At 39.0% G+C, this 19256-nt stretch overlaps 1 protein-coding gene across 1 annotated transcript in view; it reads right to left on the bottom strand.

Annotated features, from left to right (window-relative positions):
• The window catches only part of LOC102204035 (sodium-driven chloride bicarbonate exchanger-like), a 52307-nt gene that overhangs the window by 14090 nt on the left and 18961 nt on the right, over positions 1–19256 (bottom strand). The window contains exons 3-10 of the mRNA XM_005744262.1: positions 15560–15641; positions 7313–7456; positions 7011–7149; positions 6654–6814; positions 3773–3961; positions 1628–1716; positions 1164–1321; positions 917–1004 (exon numbers count right to left, since the gene is read on the bottom strand). Coding sequence (XP_005744319.1) covers positions 917–1004; positions 1164–1321; positions 1628–1716; positions 3773–3961; positions 6654–6814; positions 7011–7149; positions 7313–7456; positions 15560–15641 — 1050 coding nt within the window. The remainder of the gene's footprint in view (positions 1–916; positions 1005–1163; positions 1322–1627; positions 1717–3772; positions 3962–6653; positions 6815–7010; positions 7150–7312; positions 7457–15559; positions 15642–19256) is intronic.

Below are 19256 nucleotides of genomic sequence, written 5' to 3' on the forward strand. Positions count from 1 at the left end.
GATGGATGGATGGATGGATGGATGGATGGATGGATGGATGGATGGATGGATGGATGGATGGATGGATGGATGGATGGATGCTTTTGTAAAATTATCCATGATGTAAAAAGCTTCTCCTACAGAGTGGTGAGCCTCAGCCCATCAAATATGTGATTCCTTGACTTAAAAGGCATGACAGTATGACAGCTAAAAACAAAAGACAAATGTGTGTATTATAAACATATTTGTAAAATGTTACAAAAAATGTTTGGAATAAAGCTTCCCACAAAATGCTCACAATGCAGTTTAGACGAATTGAAGTTTTAGAACACACAGCCATTTTTCCTCAGTCTGGCTGAACTTACACATTTTTAATGTACATCAGACTCTTCAAAGAATTGTCTGAGACCTGAACCATTATAACCAGACGCTTTTCTTTCCAAGCTCCTTTGACTACGATGACCTGGATGACTGAGAACCTGTTTGATTTGAGAAATTGTTTATATCAATCAAAAATGAGCTAATGTTTTTCATTAGAGAGTAAGATGTTAAAATGTTGTAGTTTATGCAATTTTTGTTTTCTATTTTTTAACTGTAAAAAATAAAAATTGGTTCATGAGATTTGTAAACCATTTCATTCTGTTTTTATTCGCATTTTACATAATATTCCAACTTTTTAGAATTGGGACTATCCTGATTGCAGTTTGCGTTCCTATTCCTACTCTACTGTATTTGATCAACTAAGGAGATAATGTTTATGATAATTAAATTAAACATTACTTCACATACACAAGCAATTCCACTTTAATAGTAAAAACCTATAATCTAGAAAGCTTTTTTGCGTTTTATCTCACTGTGCCTAGAATCACTGCAAGAGTTAAAATATCCTAAAACACAGCATTAAACACCTGCTACTTTCTTCAGATTCTTGCCTCACCTCATCAGTCATCAGTGTAGCAATAGACCGGCCAATTTCATGATACTGTGGACCTTTCCCCAGAGGGCCAAGCAAGATGAAAAGAAACCTGCACAAGACAAAGAACAAAAGGTTTTTGGTAAAAGTCAAATCCTTTTTTAATGAGAAATTCAAAGGTTAACCGGCTCATCTATCCAGCCTTCGCACAGAATAAAGGAAGAAGGAGACAGAGGCAAGTTAAGGGCTTTGCCAACAATTTGTTTATTACCTGGTGGTGATGGGAACTTCAGCCAGGCCATTAAGCAGTACAGCAGGAGCTAGGCGGACAAAGGCCACCACAGGGCGCTCTAGGAATTCCAGCTCCCCTACCAGCACATTGGATGCCTCAGCACCAGGTGGGATTTTCTTCATGAAGTGGAGGTCAATCTGTAAAAGAAAAAGAAAACCACCACATTATTATAAAGTAAAAATGTTTATTGGTCTGCTTTAAAAACACAGTGATGTAGATGCAGTCGTACTGAACGTCTTATAAATGAGAATCAACAACACAGCAAGAATCAGGCTCTGAGAAGAAAGAAGTACTCCTGTTAAATTCCACTCAGTTTCCCAGGGTAAGAAGGTTGTGATTTCATATGTAACCCAGGCTTGGTTAAATATACAGCACTACTTATGTGTCCAGCTATCAATGCCCGTAGATAAACAGCAGGATCAGTGGTGGGTCTGGTAGCTAACCTTGCTGAAGTCAACAGTGCTGTTTTCTCGGCTGACGTCCTGTTTGCCCTCATTGTTGGCGGGCTGGGACTGAGGTGAGACTGTTTGCCCTGTCAGGTAGAGCAGGAAACCAACATCAGTTTTCACAGGGGCTCATCCTATCCCAATACCTCTTTCCCACACAAAGACAGAGATTTCCAGGGAGTGACTACAGGGTACAGTTACATTCTCTGAAAAAGGGTTACAGCACTGGTCCTTTTTGTTGTAGGTGCTGAGTCTTTATTGAGGACAAAAGCTTTAGCCCCAGTGATGAAACAAATAATATTGTACCCATTTTCAGAGTGTACCCGGTGAGTTAAAGCGCAATATATAAATTGTTGCTAGACCGTTTAAAGAGAGTTTAAAATAAGGTGCAATCTTTAACTTCCAGTTCAGATTTATGTGCATCAGTTAACCAGTGCTCATTTAAAGCACCTTATTCATTTTGTTTTATTTTTATTTGTTTTAGTCAAAGATTTCACCTTGCAACTGTGGGCGTTAATGAAAACAGTTAAAGAAAAAAGCTAAAAATATGCCTTGCTCAGAATGTCAACTCTTTAAGTGAGTGTGCTATGGTGCTGCTTTTAAAGGAGTTCCAGCAATGAAATGTATATCTGTTCGATACGACACTATAGCTAAGAAACTGTAGCTTTAATATGGAAACTAGTGTGGCTTACAGCTGGCTCCTGGCCTACAACACTCCCATCACCACATTTTGATAAAGCCCACCGATTAATGCGCTATACATTATTTATTTAATCTACAATTAACATATTAATTTGTAACATTTATAATCCAAGTTGTTTCACTGTTTCCAGCCTTTCCGACAAGGGAAGATAACAGCCTGTGGGCTTTGGACTCATTTTTAACAGACAGAAGTAACAATGATATTATGCTGAACTCCTCCTTTAAAGGAATCATTTTAGCATATAATTTATTCAAAAGCAGTGTCCGTGTTTTATTCAGTTGCCAAAAAGGAGCACAAGTGTATTTCCCAGCTTTTATAAAGAAATGTTCAAACATTTCTTTATAAAGGCTGATCCCCAAAAGCAGCAAAATAAAGACTAGTGAGCAGTTACTGCAGTTAGTCATTACTGACTATTTTTTAGAGTTGCTCTACAAGTTCTTATGGTTTCTGTTTAAGAAACATATTGATGACAGTGACAAGGAGGGGAGAGTATTATAGAAACTTTTGTGATTCTTCAGTTCAATTAAGTCTATTCCCAGATGTGGAAAAACTCACAAAACCGCAACAACATAAACATTTCAACTCTTTATATTGCTTCACTTTGAAGCCTCAACAGTAGAAAAGCTGGAAGAACATTTTGACAGTGAGCCTTGGACAGGGAGAAAACTGCTTGAACTGAAGAATGTTGAGCTTTTCTTTTCTTTTTTGTCATGATTATTAACCAGCCATATCCAACCAATCACAATGTTACTCTCCTATCCTTAGCACGTTCTTTTTATACTACTACTGTCTACAGACTTTCTAATCAGCCTACAGGATATCTTGTTGCCCGTGCAGATTTCCTGATCTGTGTCTTCCAGTGAGATGGGGCAGTAGCTTTGTGCAACTGCCTAAAGGACACTAAGACATGTGGTTTTGTTTTCACCAAAGACCATGTCTGGAGTCATGTGATCAAAGCCCCTGCAGGAACTCAAAGGTGAAGAAGGAGTGGACAAGCATAACACACAAGAAACACGCTGCCTACAAGCCCTAAAAGAAAAGGCCTTTCTGGGTGAAGTGCTCGTCAGGAGTGTTTTTTCAGGTGAACATTTTAGATTTTAAAGTGTGATAACAGAGGCCATTTACTGGGTAAGTTAAATATACGCATGCACACATGCATGCAAAATACAGCAGACAGGAAGAAAGACATACACAAACATGGAGAAACACAAACAAGAGGAGAAAATGAGATATCAAACAGCAGTAAAACAGCATGTCGAGATGGATAATTATTGGATCGTCATGCAAAGGATAATAGCATTAAACAGAAACATACTGCATATATTTGTTTACAACATCAACACGTGAGTAGCTGAGGACATTACAGAGTACAGAAAAGCTTGCAGTCTCATCTACAGACAGGTGTATGTGTGGGTGTCCTGTACATGTTCTGTGCTCACCATTCTTGTCCATGGAGTGAGGCTCAGACTGCTTCTTGCCAATATCAGCAAAGGAGCGTACAATAGGGATGCGGTTGGCCAGTTTTTTGTGGTTTTGGTGATGGTGTTGTTTGAGAAGAGCCTCACGGATCTTTCTCCTGGCATCTTCACCTACAGGGCCAGATGCCTCATACTGATCCAGAACCATGTCTAGGGAAGAAAACACACACAAACGCCATTGTGTTTAACGCAATACCCCTTAAAATGGTTGAATTCACAAAGGCTGCTGGTGTCCGGTGCTGTGTGGCAGCCAGCAATACTAAGCTGATTATTCCAACAAAAAATGACCTGATTTAATCGCACCAAACCAGGTTACATACAATAGATTTGTGCAGCAGAACAGTTTTTACCACAATCAGATAAAGCATTCAGTTTGAAGACCTCTAAATCTAAAACGCAGTTTGAAGCAGATCAAATGGTCCTCTGTATTTCCTTGTGGATGAACTTCTTCTGGCATATTATGGTGCATGCTAACCTGGACTCCACCCCAATAAAACCCATTAAATCAGTGATTTTAATAATTAAGAGACCCTAACTTTAATATACAAAAACAGGAAATGATGCAAAGATCACAAATTAATAAGCAGTTGCAAAATAAAATGTATAAAAGCCAATGGCAAATAGAAATTAAAATTATTTGCTTGAGTATAGGTTTAGAACTGAGAGTTGGATCAGTAAGCAGACTACAGTGAGGAGTTGTACCATGAAGGCCTGCTAAAAAAAATTGCTACACAACAACTTAAACTCAATTGGAGGTCATATCATGGTTATACAGCAACCTGTCATCTGGTTGGTTAAAAAGATGACAATCCATTTCCTAATCTTATCAATGTAGGAAAAATCCTAAAATTCCATTCAGTTTTATTTATACAGTGTCAATTCACAACGACAACAACACTTTGTTGTTGTGGTAGACCCCACAATAATACATACATTAAGCCAACAATAATATGACCCCCTATGAGCAAGCACTTTGGCAACAGTAGGAAGGAAAAACTCCCTAATAAAAAGAAACCTCCTGCAGAACCAGGCTCAGGGAGGGGCGGCCATCTGCCAGGACCAAAACAGAGTAGTGCTGCTGGTGTAAATATCCCAAAGAGAATGAGATCAACAGATCATCAAAACGTCAAACCACTGAATGAACATTATATTACAACATATGGCATCTACAGCAGTATAAGCTACAATTAAAATTAAGGAAAGTTTCTTCATCCTTCATCCTGAGTAACCTCTGAACTGTGATGTGTTTGGTTACTGTAGATTTAAAGGTGCTGGTCAATGTGAAATGGAACGTGCCAGCTAGTCAAGTATTGTACAGTATAAATACTCCTTCATTCTGTTTGCGCACAATGTGGGTAAACTGTTAGAGTGAGGATCAAGTCAAGCAGGCGGTTTCTATTGAGATGATTTAATGAATTTGCAGCTCAGTGCACCGCTCTCTCTGTTGATATGAATCAATGGAGCTCACTCAATAGTCTCTTTCTTGGTTTCATTTTTTTTTTAAACAATCATTCAAAGAAGACAATATTTATTTAATTACACTTTGGATCTCTCTGCTTTAGCAAATGAACAGACTACACTGGTGTTCACAATTAACAGCTAAAATAAAAAAAATACATGTGATATGCTGTGAACAGTTGGGTTATGATCTTAGATTTAAATTATGTAATAGAGATTCGCTAGCAGAGGTAAAATGGGGAGGCTGTAGCTCAGGTGGCAGAGCAGGTCAGCCACTAATCAGAAGGTTGGTGGTTTGATCCCAGGCTGCCTCCTGGCTGCATGCCAAATATCCTTGGGCAAGATACTAACCCCATCTACTGGTGGTGGTCAGAGGGCCCGGTGGCGCCTGTGTCCGGCAGCCTCGCCTCTGTCAGTGCGCCCCAGGGCAGCTGTGGCTACAATGTAGCGTGCTATCGTGTGTGAATGTGTGTGTGAATGACTGAATGTAGTGTAACGCGCTTTGGGGTCCTATGGACTAGAAAAGCGCTATACAAATGCAGGCCATTTACCATTTAAAATGGTAGTAAGTTTCAGAGAGGTGTGGAGCAACAAAAGCTTTGGCACACAATTCTGAAACAAGGGACAGTCAGAAGAGCAAGTGAGGCTAAGCCTAGAGCATGTGGAGCATCTGGATCAGGAAAGGGTGGATTTGGTAATCATGGATAGTGGCAGTGGCTGACATCAAGACATTCTATTGGTGGATGGAAAAGGCTAGCATGAAGCACAGCACAGAAGCAGAAGTCTGTGCAGGCATAGTAGCAGGAAGTAATATGCAAGCTGGGACAGCATATACTGAGAGGCATAACCAAGTCACTGGGATATTGTACAGGAACATCTTTGCTGCATATGGATTAGAAATCCCCATGTCCCAATGGGACATGCCATCAAAAGTGGCTGAGAACACCAGCACAAAGTTCCTGTGGGACTTCTAGTTCCAGACAGGAACCAGCAACCAGACACAGAGGTGGCTGTCAAGGAGCAGAAGAGGGCAACTGTGTGGAAATCCCAACTGACAAGCAACATCAGAAAGAAGGAACATGAGAAAACTGTTGTACCAGAGACTGACAAAGTGTGGTCCAAAAATAGAGCTTGACACTGGGAGAGTGGCTCGAGTATATTAAGTACTTGAGCAAAGAAGCTTTCAAGAGAAACACCACGAAGAGCTTCACAACAAAAGCCAACATAAAAACAAAAAGTTAACCAAACACGAGTCTAAAGATGAGGTTTTAGCTGGGGGTTGTTTTTTTTATTATGTAGATTTTGAACAAATGTGCCTGCTGCATGTTTTTGTGCCATGAAGGTCGCATAAACCCTTTTAAAAATCACTTCATCTAGTGTTTACCTGCAATCTCTTCTAGTGAGTTTGCCCTCATATCCAGCATCACAGTGCCATTCATGATGCAGCTGCGAAGTTCAAAGAGACTGTGTAGAGACAGAGTGGCTACATAGGGTTTACTCCACCGCTCACCACCATCCTCAACGTCTTCCTCAAACTTAAGCCACCTGCAACCAAAAGAAAACACACAAAAAATTCCTCGATTTTTCCTTGTATTTTCCTTTTAGTTTTGATGTGTACATTATGTTTTATCACATTGCTAACTCATAGTCCGCTGGCCACATCAATTTAATAAGCTTTTATTTAGATAGAAACAATTCAAAGTCTCAAGCACAACAGGGGAGAAAAAATACAAAGGCATACCTTGCTGTCTCCTTCCATTCAGCATCCTCACCCTCCCTGAGGCAGATTTCGTCCAGCTCAGTGAACAGGGCGTGGGGGATGTGTTCCTCATCGCCATCCTCAGTCCCCAACAGAAACTGCACCCTCTGAGCTGGTGTGTCTGCTGCAGCAAGTTTGATAGGTGGAAGACAAGCACAGAAAAGAAGAAAAAAGCCAAAGAAATTAAGAATTTGAATACCACTGGAAGACATGGATTAGAAGCACATAACCCAGGTTCTGTAAAAATGTGTAATCTAAATCAGCATTTTAGAACCAAAACCTACTGTGTGATGGGGATTCTCTTCCATCCTCAGCTGTGGAATCCCTCTCTTTGGACCTCTTCCTGTGTCTGTGTCCATGGTGACGATGTCGTCGGTGCGACCTCCTGCCTAGAGGAACGTGAACCCCAATGTATAGAGTGCGGTGACCTAGAGAAAAGATGGAAAAAGATGAAGATTAGCTGTGTCATTGATCTAAAATTTTACAGACCTAATCGGTGAGTCACTCACCAGTGACTCATACGCAGGAATACTGCCAATGTGGGATGTGGCAAGATTAAGAAGTAGCTCAGTAAAAGCCCAAAATGTCACAAGTTTAATTCTTAGAGACAAACTTTTATTTATCAGGAAATGTCCTGATTATTTCAGTGAATGTTTTTAATTATTCATGTAAAATCTGTGTTATCTTTTCAAAATCAAAATGCAAAATAAAACAGCTGGGTTGCATTGTGCAGTCTTACATTACTCTATAACTGCCTAACCAAACACTTTTACCATCTGGGTAAACTAATTATTATGTATTATATTATATTTAAACGTGGCAGAAATTTAATTAATGTTGTTAGATCCCTGGCACAACTGGGGGTACGTACCTCCTGTGGAAATAAAGCTAAGTATCATTAGCATGATAACAGTGACAGAGGTCACCCAGATAAATAAAATAAAAGACCTGGTGTAGAATACAAAGAAAATGGGACTGAGCAACAATCCTTGTGGTACTCCAGTGAAAAGAAAACATCCTTTAGCCTTTAGCCACCATATTTTGAGTCATTTGCTGTAAACTTTGTGGAAAACTTGTAAATATTATTTTACCTAAACCTTTTTCTACAGGTGAACACGTTGCTACATGTGTTAGGACAGCAGCTGAATGAGTACATTGGTTAAATATACCAATGCACATCATCTAATTCAACTTATAGACCTTTCATTCCCAAGTAGAAGTAAATCACATATAGAATTGCAGTGTTGAGTTTAGACTTTAGCCTATTTTTATGCATATAAAAAGAACCCATACTGGCATATTTTTAACTGTCACAAATGCTGGTTTAATAAAGAAAATTATATTATTATATCATATTTCAAAAACGGGTCTAGAAAAAAATAATAAAAACAAGCTATCATAGCTTGTAGCTTGTACATAAATAAAAATAACAATGCTCAACTTGCCCAGTAATATAGAGAAGTAAATGCCATTGTCTGTTAGGTAAAAACCACAAAGACATTATTTAACGAACTACTACCTCTAGGGTCTTTGGTCATCTTTGCACAAGTTGAAATGATTTTGACATTATAATATCTTTGTAATTACTTACTTTCATCAAATAAATACAGAACAGATAATGAAAGGGAGATTGTGAAAGGATATTGTACAATGTAGCACAAAGGCCTTTTTCTAATGTCCATGTGTATGTACGTGCGCATCCGCAGGGTCAGTGAGAAGATAATGCGAGCTGACTTTCTCCTCTTTTATTGCAATCGAGCTGCCTGGCCACTGCTGCCTTCCTGCCGGCTCTCAGCTCTGTGTCTGGACACAGACAATACTTCTGCACACGCTGTTCTCTTTATTTGGCTTCACCACCATATGAGGCGCCACATTGTCCGGCATAATGTGACACCACATGGATATACCCCATGAAATTTGATGCTAGGGAGCCACAAAATAGGGTGCGTCAAAGGAGCATCACTTTAAGTCATTTTTTTCTCACCAGAAAGATGACACAAGGGAAAGTGATTGGTTATACTGTTTTCATCAACCCATCAAAGGCACTAGCACTTTTGTACAAATTTACATGTCTACTTTACTGAAAAAACAACACTCTTGCTGGCATTCACCTTTAGAGGAAAAGATCAAACCCATTTTGCATACCACTGTAAAAAAGGTTATTTCATTCATAAATAATTTATCATTAGCAACCATTAAATATATCACTTTGTTTGTAACAGTATACATGCTGAATTAAAGTGAAAGTATGCATTTGAAATTAGTGTTCATGTGAAAACTGTGTGCATTTCAACACAACATTTCAACTGTACAAGTACAAGTATTTTAAATCCTCAGGATATGTGTATTTTTTAATATAGGAGGAAAGATTATTTATTATTATATTTGCAATGTACAGTTGAAGTGTGAATACACTTCCTATACATATCTGATTGATTATCAGAAAAACTCGGTACTGTATATTTTTGATACTGTATATTGTATATTTTGTCAGATAAAAATATCCCAGTGATTGCCTTGAATTGTTTTCACTTGCTTGGATACATGCCTAATCTCATCACAGCGTACTAATCAGATTTAAGCAATGAAAAGACAAAAGATGAATCATCTAGGAGCACAGTAACATCAGATCATTTCAGAGTACACACCCTGCACCAATAGGAATCCAGAGAAAAAATTAGATCTCAGAGGATGCAATGAGAAAATGAACGACAGGTCAGAATAGATTTGTAGTTTGGAGGCTATCTTCTTAACAGAGCATGTACCGTTGCCGATGCAAACTGTTCTCAGCATTGACTGAATTATGCATGTCAGAAGCCGAGGAGAGAATGACTGTGCATATGCAGGAAATTTCATATATGAACAGACAGGACCTAGGCAGCTGAGGAACACATAACAGGAAAGCAAGAGAGCTTTAGAGTTCATGAGCAAGTCTCACAAGTGAAGGACTTTACAAATATAGCACTTGTCCTCCAGGCCTAAACTACTGCTGATGTCATAGGATGTTTCTTTTCCTTTTCTTCTGTTGCCACATCTCACTGGCTTTCAGTCAGCCTCAGCCTGAATTCACTCAGCTGTGTGACATGCTGTGTTTTAGCGTCCACATCCTCAAGTCCATGGGTGTGTATTGAGGATGTGACTACTGACAAAAGTAATTCTGATTGGCTTTTGCTGGGTTTTGCAGTCTTATCATACAACTGCCTTGGCCTCTGAAGAAGCAGTACAGTTTATGTTCTCAGTTTATTCATGTCATGTGTGGCAACCTCTTGTACTTGTTGACATTACAAAGTTTTCTTTGATTAGAGATAGTCTTTATATATATCTCAGTTTTTGATGCCAACTGGAGACTATTTAAAATAGCTAAAATAGCTGATTATTTCAAATATATTCATATTCAAAATTCTGTAAAATATACATTTACAGAATATATTCCTGATGTCAGTAACTTCCTAAAGCAGCTGCTTGCTATAATTTCATATCAAATGTTAATCAAACATGAAACAAGTATTTCTGGGAACTCCTTTCAGTGTTGCTCCAAATTTTATGCAATATAGAATATTGCAGAGTAAAGTCAACAAGGCTAAAGTCAGCATGCAGCTAATAATAGTAAACATGCTAAGTGTGACAAGGGTGCGGTAACATCAATGCAATAAAACCTAAATCATGTGTGTGGGGTTGCCCAGCTAGCAGTTGTATGGATGTCCCCAACAGAAACACTCTTAAAAAAGGTGCGTGACCTAGCCTTTGGTATTCTCCTGGTGTAATGTGCATGCAGGTACACAGGAGGCTGCAGTCCCTGGCACTCCAGTGTGGCAACCACTGGAGGGACACATGATTCCTTCTGTAAGAAGGATCCCAGGAAGGAGTTTGTTGCTTTTCCTAAACCCTTTAGTTCTGGTTACATTTTTAAGCTCAGACACTGCAAAGTGAAGCCACGTCTGGCTCTCATCAGCAAAAAACAGGAGATGAAAAGTTAAAAGCTCCAGTGTGGGACAGCTATAGGTAGACTCCCTATCCTTAAACACGAAGGCAGGCATAGGATACAGAAACATCGGATTTTATCTAGACAGCAATAGGAGTGTTTCGAGTGAAAGTTCCTTTAAGTAAAGACATTCTAAAGGCTCAAAAGGCAGCTCTAAAAGTGCCTCTAAAACTGTCAGTAAATCGCACAAGGGAAAAACAGGCTTGGCAGGAGGCCTCAGCTAGTGGCCTCCCTTCATAAACCTCCTTATCTGAGAATTCTGACCAATTGGTGCAGAACCAAAGCCAACATGACAGGCTGAAATTGCAGCCAAATACATTTTAATACATGTTATCTAGCAAATCCTGAAGGAAGCATAACAGCTTTGGAACTGAGCACTATCTGAACACCATATCTAAGATACACACCATAAAGTGAACATGTGGAAAGAGCTGTTGCACTCTGAATGGTCTCAATGACCCACAGAAGAAGAACAGACTCATTCAAATTCAAGTTTTCACATGCCAGGCCCTGAGAACTAACTGCATTGGATGTGGTTGAAAAAGCTGCCTATGTCTCTGTGACGCTAAGTCCCTCAACCCTCTTGGGATTGAGTCACAAAGGCAGTGGCCACTGCTGGTTGTGGAGCAGACAGGCTCATTGCTTCTCATTGACCCAACAGGCCATGGATGGTCATCCATGACCTGTTGGGTCAATGAGAAGCAATTAAAATCAGAGACAGTCACTGCTCCCTGAGGTTGAAAGGGAGAAACACATGTAGCAGCACATTCAGCCATGGGTGAGGTGAGATTTTGTGTCCTCGCCCTCGTTTCTTATAGAAAATAATTCATTGCATGATGCAAACAGATTTATGGACGCCTTACCAAACTTGTCCCACAGCTGGTAAACTATTTTGGGATTGAGTCACCACTCCCTGTAGAGTAGAGAACCTCTGGAGAGCAAATCCGCTCCAGTGTTCAACACACCAGGAACATGCGTCACACTTAATGAGAGGAGTTGTTTGCTGCTCTACATAATCAGGCTGTGAGCCAACTTGTGTAATGTCACCGAGAGAAAGCCTCCCTGACAGTTTATATACACCACTGCTGTTGCATTGACGTCCTTAACAAGACATTACAATTTTCAGAAGCAGCAAGAAATAGCTCAAAGCCAGAAAAACTGTCCTCCACATATTTGTTTGAAGGAGCAACTTCAAACAAGTGCCATTTATGGTCCTTCTCTTGAAAATACCCCCCTACCCAGTCAATGAAGCACCTGTTGTCAGAGTTTTCCTCATAACAACCACATCCAAGTGGTCACCAACAGCGAACACTTCTGGGTCTCCCCACTCACAGCGACCTATCAGGCATACATCTGAGAAGACATCTCACATCCAGCTGCAGGTGAGATACCCAGTGCTGAAAGTCCTCCATCCTCAACAGCTCCTGAGCGATGACAGAGATTACTGAGGACATCAGCTTATCAAAAGACCATGTTTCCCTTGTGAAAAAGGGGAAGGTGGTGGCGAAATTTCTCCTTGACTTTGAACAGTTAGAGAAATTATATCATCCTGATTTTGAATTTAATGTCAGCAAACATGTCTCAAAAATGTTGGGACCGGGCAACAAAAGATTACAAAAAGTAAGCGGTGATAAAGAAATAACCGGAGGAACATTTTGCACCTAATTAAGTTAACTGAGCTTCTCTTAAGTAAAAGTGGAAGAGATTTACCACTCTATAAAAATCTAGAGCTTTCAGAATAATGCTCATTAACAGCAAAGGCTGTGACTATGTCACCATATAGAGCATATCATATACTCAAGAGATTCTGAGACTCTAGAGAAGTCTCTGTGTGTAAGGGACACTCTAATAAGTCAATATTGAATGCTCATGATCTTCTCAACCTAAAGCGGCACTGCATTAAACCCAGCCATGATTATGTCATGGAAATATCTACATAGACTCAAGATCACTTCTAGAAATTGCTGTTCATGAAAACAGTCCACCATGTTATCCACAAGCTTTGTTATCCAAAGAAGAAGTAACATGTGAACAGAAACGTCACCGCTCTTCTCTGGTGTAGTCAAGATCTTTTTCAGGAAAGGCCTCACATATTTCAGAGGGATAATGCTAAACCGCACGCTGTACCTTTTACAACAACGTAGCTTCATTGTTGAAGAGCCCAGGATTTGAATTGCCTGCCTGCAGTCCGGACCTTTCAAAAATATGACAGAAGACCCACGACTGTTGAGCAGCTAGAGTCCTAGAATGTCAGACAGGAATGAGATAACATTCCTCCTCAAAAGGTCCAACTGATGATCTCTTTAGTTCCCAAATGTTTACGACTCTTGTTGAAAGAATATTTTTGTAACATGTTGCTGCAAACAAATTCAAATTTAAATTCAAAACAAGCTCATATTATTCTTTTCATATTTTCATATTTTTTTTATTTACATTTCACACAACATTCCAATTTTTTAGAATAGGGGTCATACTTAACACATTAAGGGAATACTTTCTATTGAGATATTGTTCAATTTTGTATTTGAATTGGATCTATTAACAGTGATGTAATACACATAATTAACTCTCCTAGAACTAATCTAGTAGGAGGAGTTATGCAGTGACATAACTTCAGAGGATCTTCTTTTCCTGCTTTTTGAAGAGTCTGTGTTACCATAGCAACAGACAAGAATAAAGTAATTATGGAAACCATCATCCAGAGATGCGGGTCCTTGAGATGAAAGTACTGCCTCACTGACAGAGTGTCAGAATAAAAGACTGACATTTCTGCCAGCTACCTAGATCCACGTTGCCTGGTAACAAAAATTCTGTGGATGCTGACGGGGAACCAATTCTGCTTCAGTAATAACTCATCTTTTGAGTGTACCAAAGCTTTCTATTGTTTGACTATTGCACAGAAAACTCTTTAATGCTCTCGGTATGAATGTACATTTATTTTCACCATTTGCCTCCTAACAGGCCTTTGTCTTGTATGCTGCTTTCTAAAATTATTTCATGTACCCACATTATTTTGCCTATTTTCACCTAGTTTAGATTGTCTTTGGTCATCTTACTAAACATGTAAATACATCAGGATTGTTTTGGGTTTTTTTTAATTACACTTGTATTGCAAAATTACAGGTTTAGCACGTTAGTATGAGTAATGTTCACTACCTTTAATCAATCAAGGCTTTATTCGCCACGTGCAGGTTGGCCTGCAGTGAAATAGGACCCCCCCCCCCCAACCTTACACACACACGACACAGACATCACATGGGGATACAGGTCGGAGATTGGTAGCGTTACAGAAAAAAAAAAACACTGAAATATACACTACAATGGGAAAGTACAAGAGGAAAAAAAAGAGACCTCTACTCATGCTGGGCTCCTGGGAGGACAGCATGAGAACAGGAAACAAAAAAAACAGCCGGTTCCGCTTTCTTAATTCTTCGATAAGTCAGGGCCAAGCCAGCTCCGATCAGCCAGAACCCTGTTACCATGGTTCCGAATAGGTAGATATCTTCAGCACTCAGGCTCACCCAAGCCCAAACTTCTCGTTGAGAAAGGGGTGTCAATTGCATTTAGGGACCAGTTGATCAAATCCATAATTCCTCTTTTAGGTTTTAGAGAACAGACTGTGAGAGAGTGTTCCAGGGAAAAGTAATACAAAACACGAGACTAGACAAGGACATAAGAGGCTAAGCAGGGAAGCTAAGGGAAAGGCGGAGAGGAGAAAAGTGCGACCGCCTTTGTCAAGAGCAAGAGCAGAAGAAAAATGTCAAATAATAAAGGTAATAAATTCAAAAATAGATATGGGGACAGTTGTATTACTAAAACTGGTGAGTCAACATTCAATTCTCTCATTGTTGTTAACATAGTCAGGTTAGTCTTTGTCTTAACATGCGATGCTACTTAGCACTATAAAGTTAATGACTTTTAAACATATCATAACAGAGAGCCTGTTCCAGATCCTCTTGGACTAAACCCAAGGTTTGGTCTGCTTACATTATATGATTGTCATGGAGTACTGATCTTTTTGCATTTTTAAGATGTTTTCTTATTTGCTGATATTTCCCTGTGGATTTATTAAGGTTTTTCTTTTTAAACAAAAATTAAGTCCACTTTTACAAAAAGCAAACCCTTTTGTAACCCTTTGAACTTTGTTGTCTATTCAGGATGCTGTTTGGTGCAGAAATTGCACCTCTGTCTCTTTTATGTCATCTGAAATGCTGATGCAAGCAGATGTGCAGAGAAAAGACCTTGTGCTCTTTGATGCAGCAGCACTCACATCAAAATCCAACATCCATTTGCAATGACTTAGACAGGTGGACTGATATTATATACAGCTTTTCTGGTGTTCCTAGGCTCTGCTATGATTAACACTGCTATGTTGTAGCTTTTATATATTACATTGATATTATATAACACATGAAAATGATAGATATAATTGATCAGTGTTATGGAAAATGTTGGTGTGAGCAGTTGTTGAGTCACCTGGGAATAAACATTTGAATATTTTGGCCTCTGTTGTATCAAGCAAATGTTCAGTATCACTTAGTGATGTTACCTTCTAGTTCTTCCTTCTCAAAATTGGTGGTGAGCATGGAGCGTGTGCCCCCGCGGTCCACTATTGCCTCTTCATCAGTTCTCTACAGGAGACACACAGAGGCAAAGGTGATTACTCAGCATTAAAAAAATAAGAACCAACAATTTGTATGTAGCATGCACATTTGTAATATTATCTTCCTACAAATTCACAGGTGTAGCACTTCCCTGTTGCCCTAAATGCAACAATTCTCTGCCTCTCCTGCTATCAGCCTAGTGAGACGATGTGTCTTGAAATAAACACACAGGAAAACTCAGCATTAAGGCTGACATCCAGTCACTGTTACCATGGCAACAACAGACAGCCAATTGCAATTTAGAAGGAGCACATTCATCTATGGAATGCCAGAGTACACCATTTTCAGTTACACCTTTAAGAAGATCGCCTTATTGTGTGTACGCTTTAAATCATGTAAACGCTAACCCACCCACACCTTCCCCAAGCCCAGTTTCTTGGGAACTGGAGCAAGAGCACACACTCAGTGTAGAGTGGAAGAAACAAGGCCTGGTGATAATGGACACAGAGTAGTGCTTTTCTGGTAACACCCTTCTATAAATAGCTCTGACCTTGACAAATAAAAAAACACACTTTTGAGTGTTCACTGTGCTTTTAATATTCACTGAAAACACTGAAATATGAATGTGGTGTTTTTAACATATGCTCTGGAGACAAAAAAAAAAGGAGACAACTTCTGTGGCTTCTAGTAGTAGAAAAGTGGTCGTAGCGATAAATTTTCTATCTCCTTGTCACTTTCTCTTATACCTCTGACTCTGCGTCTTATCACTCTATGTCTCTCTCTTTTTATTAGGAGTCTTGTCTTTAGCTCCTAGATCATATGTGTTTTACTAGATGTTCCCTATGAATGTGCAAATCATCGAATTATTCAGTATCAACAAGCATTTTGGTAGTCTTCACACAATAGTATTTGACCAAAAAAATAAACTTAGCACAAAAAGTAGAGAAATTTGTGTTCGGTCTATTTTTCTTTGTTAGGGCCCTCAGGCTGTTGTGGCTTCTGCATGCCACTGACGCCCCTGTTTGCTAAATAAATAAACGGCCAATATACCTTGTTGCTTCAGACTTCAATCATCTAATTCAATACACTACACCAAAAAAAAGGACAATAGCATAATAAGTTGTGGACAGAGAAAATTTGAAGTTTTTCATGGACATTTCAAAATGGCAGCAATGCTGCCCATTGGCTTCAAAATATCTCACCATGTTGACCATTATATGGTCAGAATGTCTTTGCAGACTGTGACGCAGGAAGGCAGTTTTTACACCCTGTTTAAGGTCAAGGAAAAACTTTTAATGAATTAGACATGGAAAAAACTATGAATATGTGAAGCATATATTTGAAGTTACTGAACTGGAGACAGGGCTGGAGAGTTAAGTTAATCATTTAGACTAAGACAGTTACTTTTTGTCATTTTAACCCTTGTGTGGTGTTCGTATTTTTGTTACTCAGTCAGTGTTCATGGGTCTGGTGGACCCGCTAGAGTTTTGGCTTTCCAAATTAACACTATCAAACAATTTTATGTTAAATTACTCAACAGATGTTTACTTCATCCCAATTACAAGACATATGAACAGCAAACATGGTTAATTTTTTCCCTTTACCTTTGTTAGATCACATTTATGAATTAATGTGCTTCTCGTTTTTCTTTTATATAAAATGTTATAAATAAATCAGTTATAATCAAGTGGAGTGAGTGGAAAGACACAACACATTTACACGTGAAAAAATAATTAATTGTTTGATTTTTCTTTTGAAGAAAAATGAACACGGGTCTCACAGACCCGAACACCATACAAGAGTTAAGTCTGAAATTTCATGTTAACTTATATATGCAAAGGAGGCGCTTTGAGACCCTCAAAGCGCCTTACAATTCTACTCTATAATTCCCCTCTGGCCATCACCAGCAGGTGGTAGGTGAAGTGTCTTGCCCAAGGACAAAATGACCGAGAGTGTCCGAGCTGGGGCTCGAAACGGCAACCTTCTGATTACAAGGCGAACTGCCAACTCTTGAGCCACCATCGCCCTAAATAACAATAATTATTATTATTATTTGGTGTAAAAAAAAAAGTTTATACAAATCATTTTATAGATTTTTCCATAGCATTATTTTTGAATTTAACAGTTCAATCTTTCAAATAACGGACAAATATTTGTGAAATTATGATACATTTGTGAATGTATTTTAACAATCTAAATATGCATATGTACAGACAGATACATTTTAAAAAACAAGAAAATTATGTTTTATTACATTTACAGTGATTTTACGTTGATTTACATTTGAAATGTTAAATCACAGTCTATTTATGTGAATTTAATGATATTCTTGAAGAACAGTACAAAACTGTAAAATACACAGTAGAATACTTTTATATTACAATTTTTTTTTACAGTGTGGCAGATGGTAAATGATAATCTGACATTTCCTCAGTGTCTCCATTTTGTCACTATTTATGCCTATGCATCCAGAATCAACCCTCTACAGACTCCATGTACTGCACCTCAATCTACAGTCACACATATGAGTCACTCAAGACAAAGTGTGTATATGTCAAGGAGCGAAAAAGTACAGAAACACTAACAAACTGATATAATCCCTGTCCTTTTCTTTCTTGGTAGAAGCTGCAGTGAAGATCTGAATGTTTGTAACAGTTCTGGTGTCATGCTTTGCCAAAAGGTGGATCCAAAGAGCAAACCCAGGCAAGACTTGGCAAGTTTAAAGAAGTCATAGTTAAGAAGTGAATGGTTTACTGATAGAGAGCAGTTGGCAGGGAGATTTAGCAGCACTACAGGTTTGCATATGGGAGCCCTGTCAAAGAAGAGATAAAGAATTACCAGGAGTCGAAGAGGAGAATATGGTCCACCTGTGATAGTCATTAGTTTTATTAGTTATTAGTATAGTTAAGAGTGAATGGAAACTTAGAGATTGTTTGTGGGCAGTTGGTGGATATCCAAGTTTGGTTAATTATGGAATTAATAATGACGACCATGATCTGTCAGAGAAATCTTGCAAACTCCGGCCGTGTATACTCCATATTTGATTACTAGACAGGTGTACGGAGAGCTTCTTCAATGGAGAAACTCCACTCAGGATGGACTCAGAGGAGCCAGAACAACTACTCTACATGACACTTAATAGCAAAGAATATTAAGAAAAACAAGATCTTTCTCGACTCTTCCTCACAGTAAATCTGTAGTACTGCAAAGGTCATTTAACTGGTTTATTTGACAGGGTGACTCCAAAACTTTGTTCTGGGTTTGTGCACCCTAATTTAAAGTAGAGATGGACCGATCCGATATAACGTATCGGTATCGGTCCGATACTGACCTAAATTACTGGATCGGATATCGGAGAAAAATAAAAAATGTAATCCGATCCATTAAATATCACGAAAGCACCTCACAAAACTTGCAACACGCCGTAACTCGCCTCAGAACGTTAGCACGTCGGAGCAGTATGCATCACGTGATAGAGCGGTTGTGGCATGCGGGACCTATCGGTGGTCTGGATAGCATTTGGAGCTTCGCTAGCAACCCGGCATTTCATCTCCGACAAAGTTATCCCGAGAGAAGTAAAGCAAGTGTGTAAGTCCATCTCTGAATGTTTGTAAAGCATTCCTGCGTTAAGCTTAACAAGCG

This window comes from Pundamilia nyererei, unplaced genomic scaffold (assembly GCF_000239375.1).
Source record: "Pundamilia nyererei isolate P.nyererei 1_Seehausen unplaced genomic scaffold, PunNye1.0 scaffold00141, whole genome shotgun sequence".
NCBI lineage: Eukaryota > Metazoa > Chordata > Actinopteri > Cichliformes > Cichlidae > Pundamilia > Pundamilia nyererei.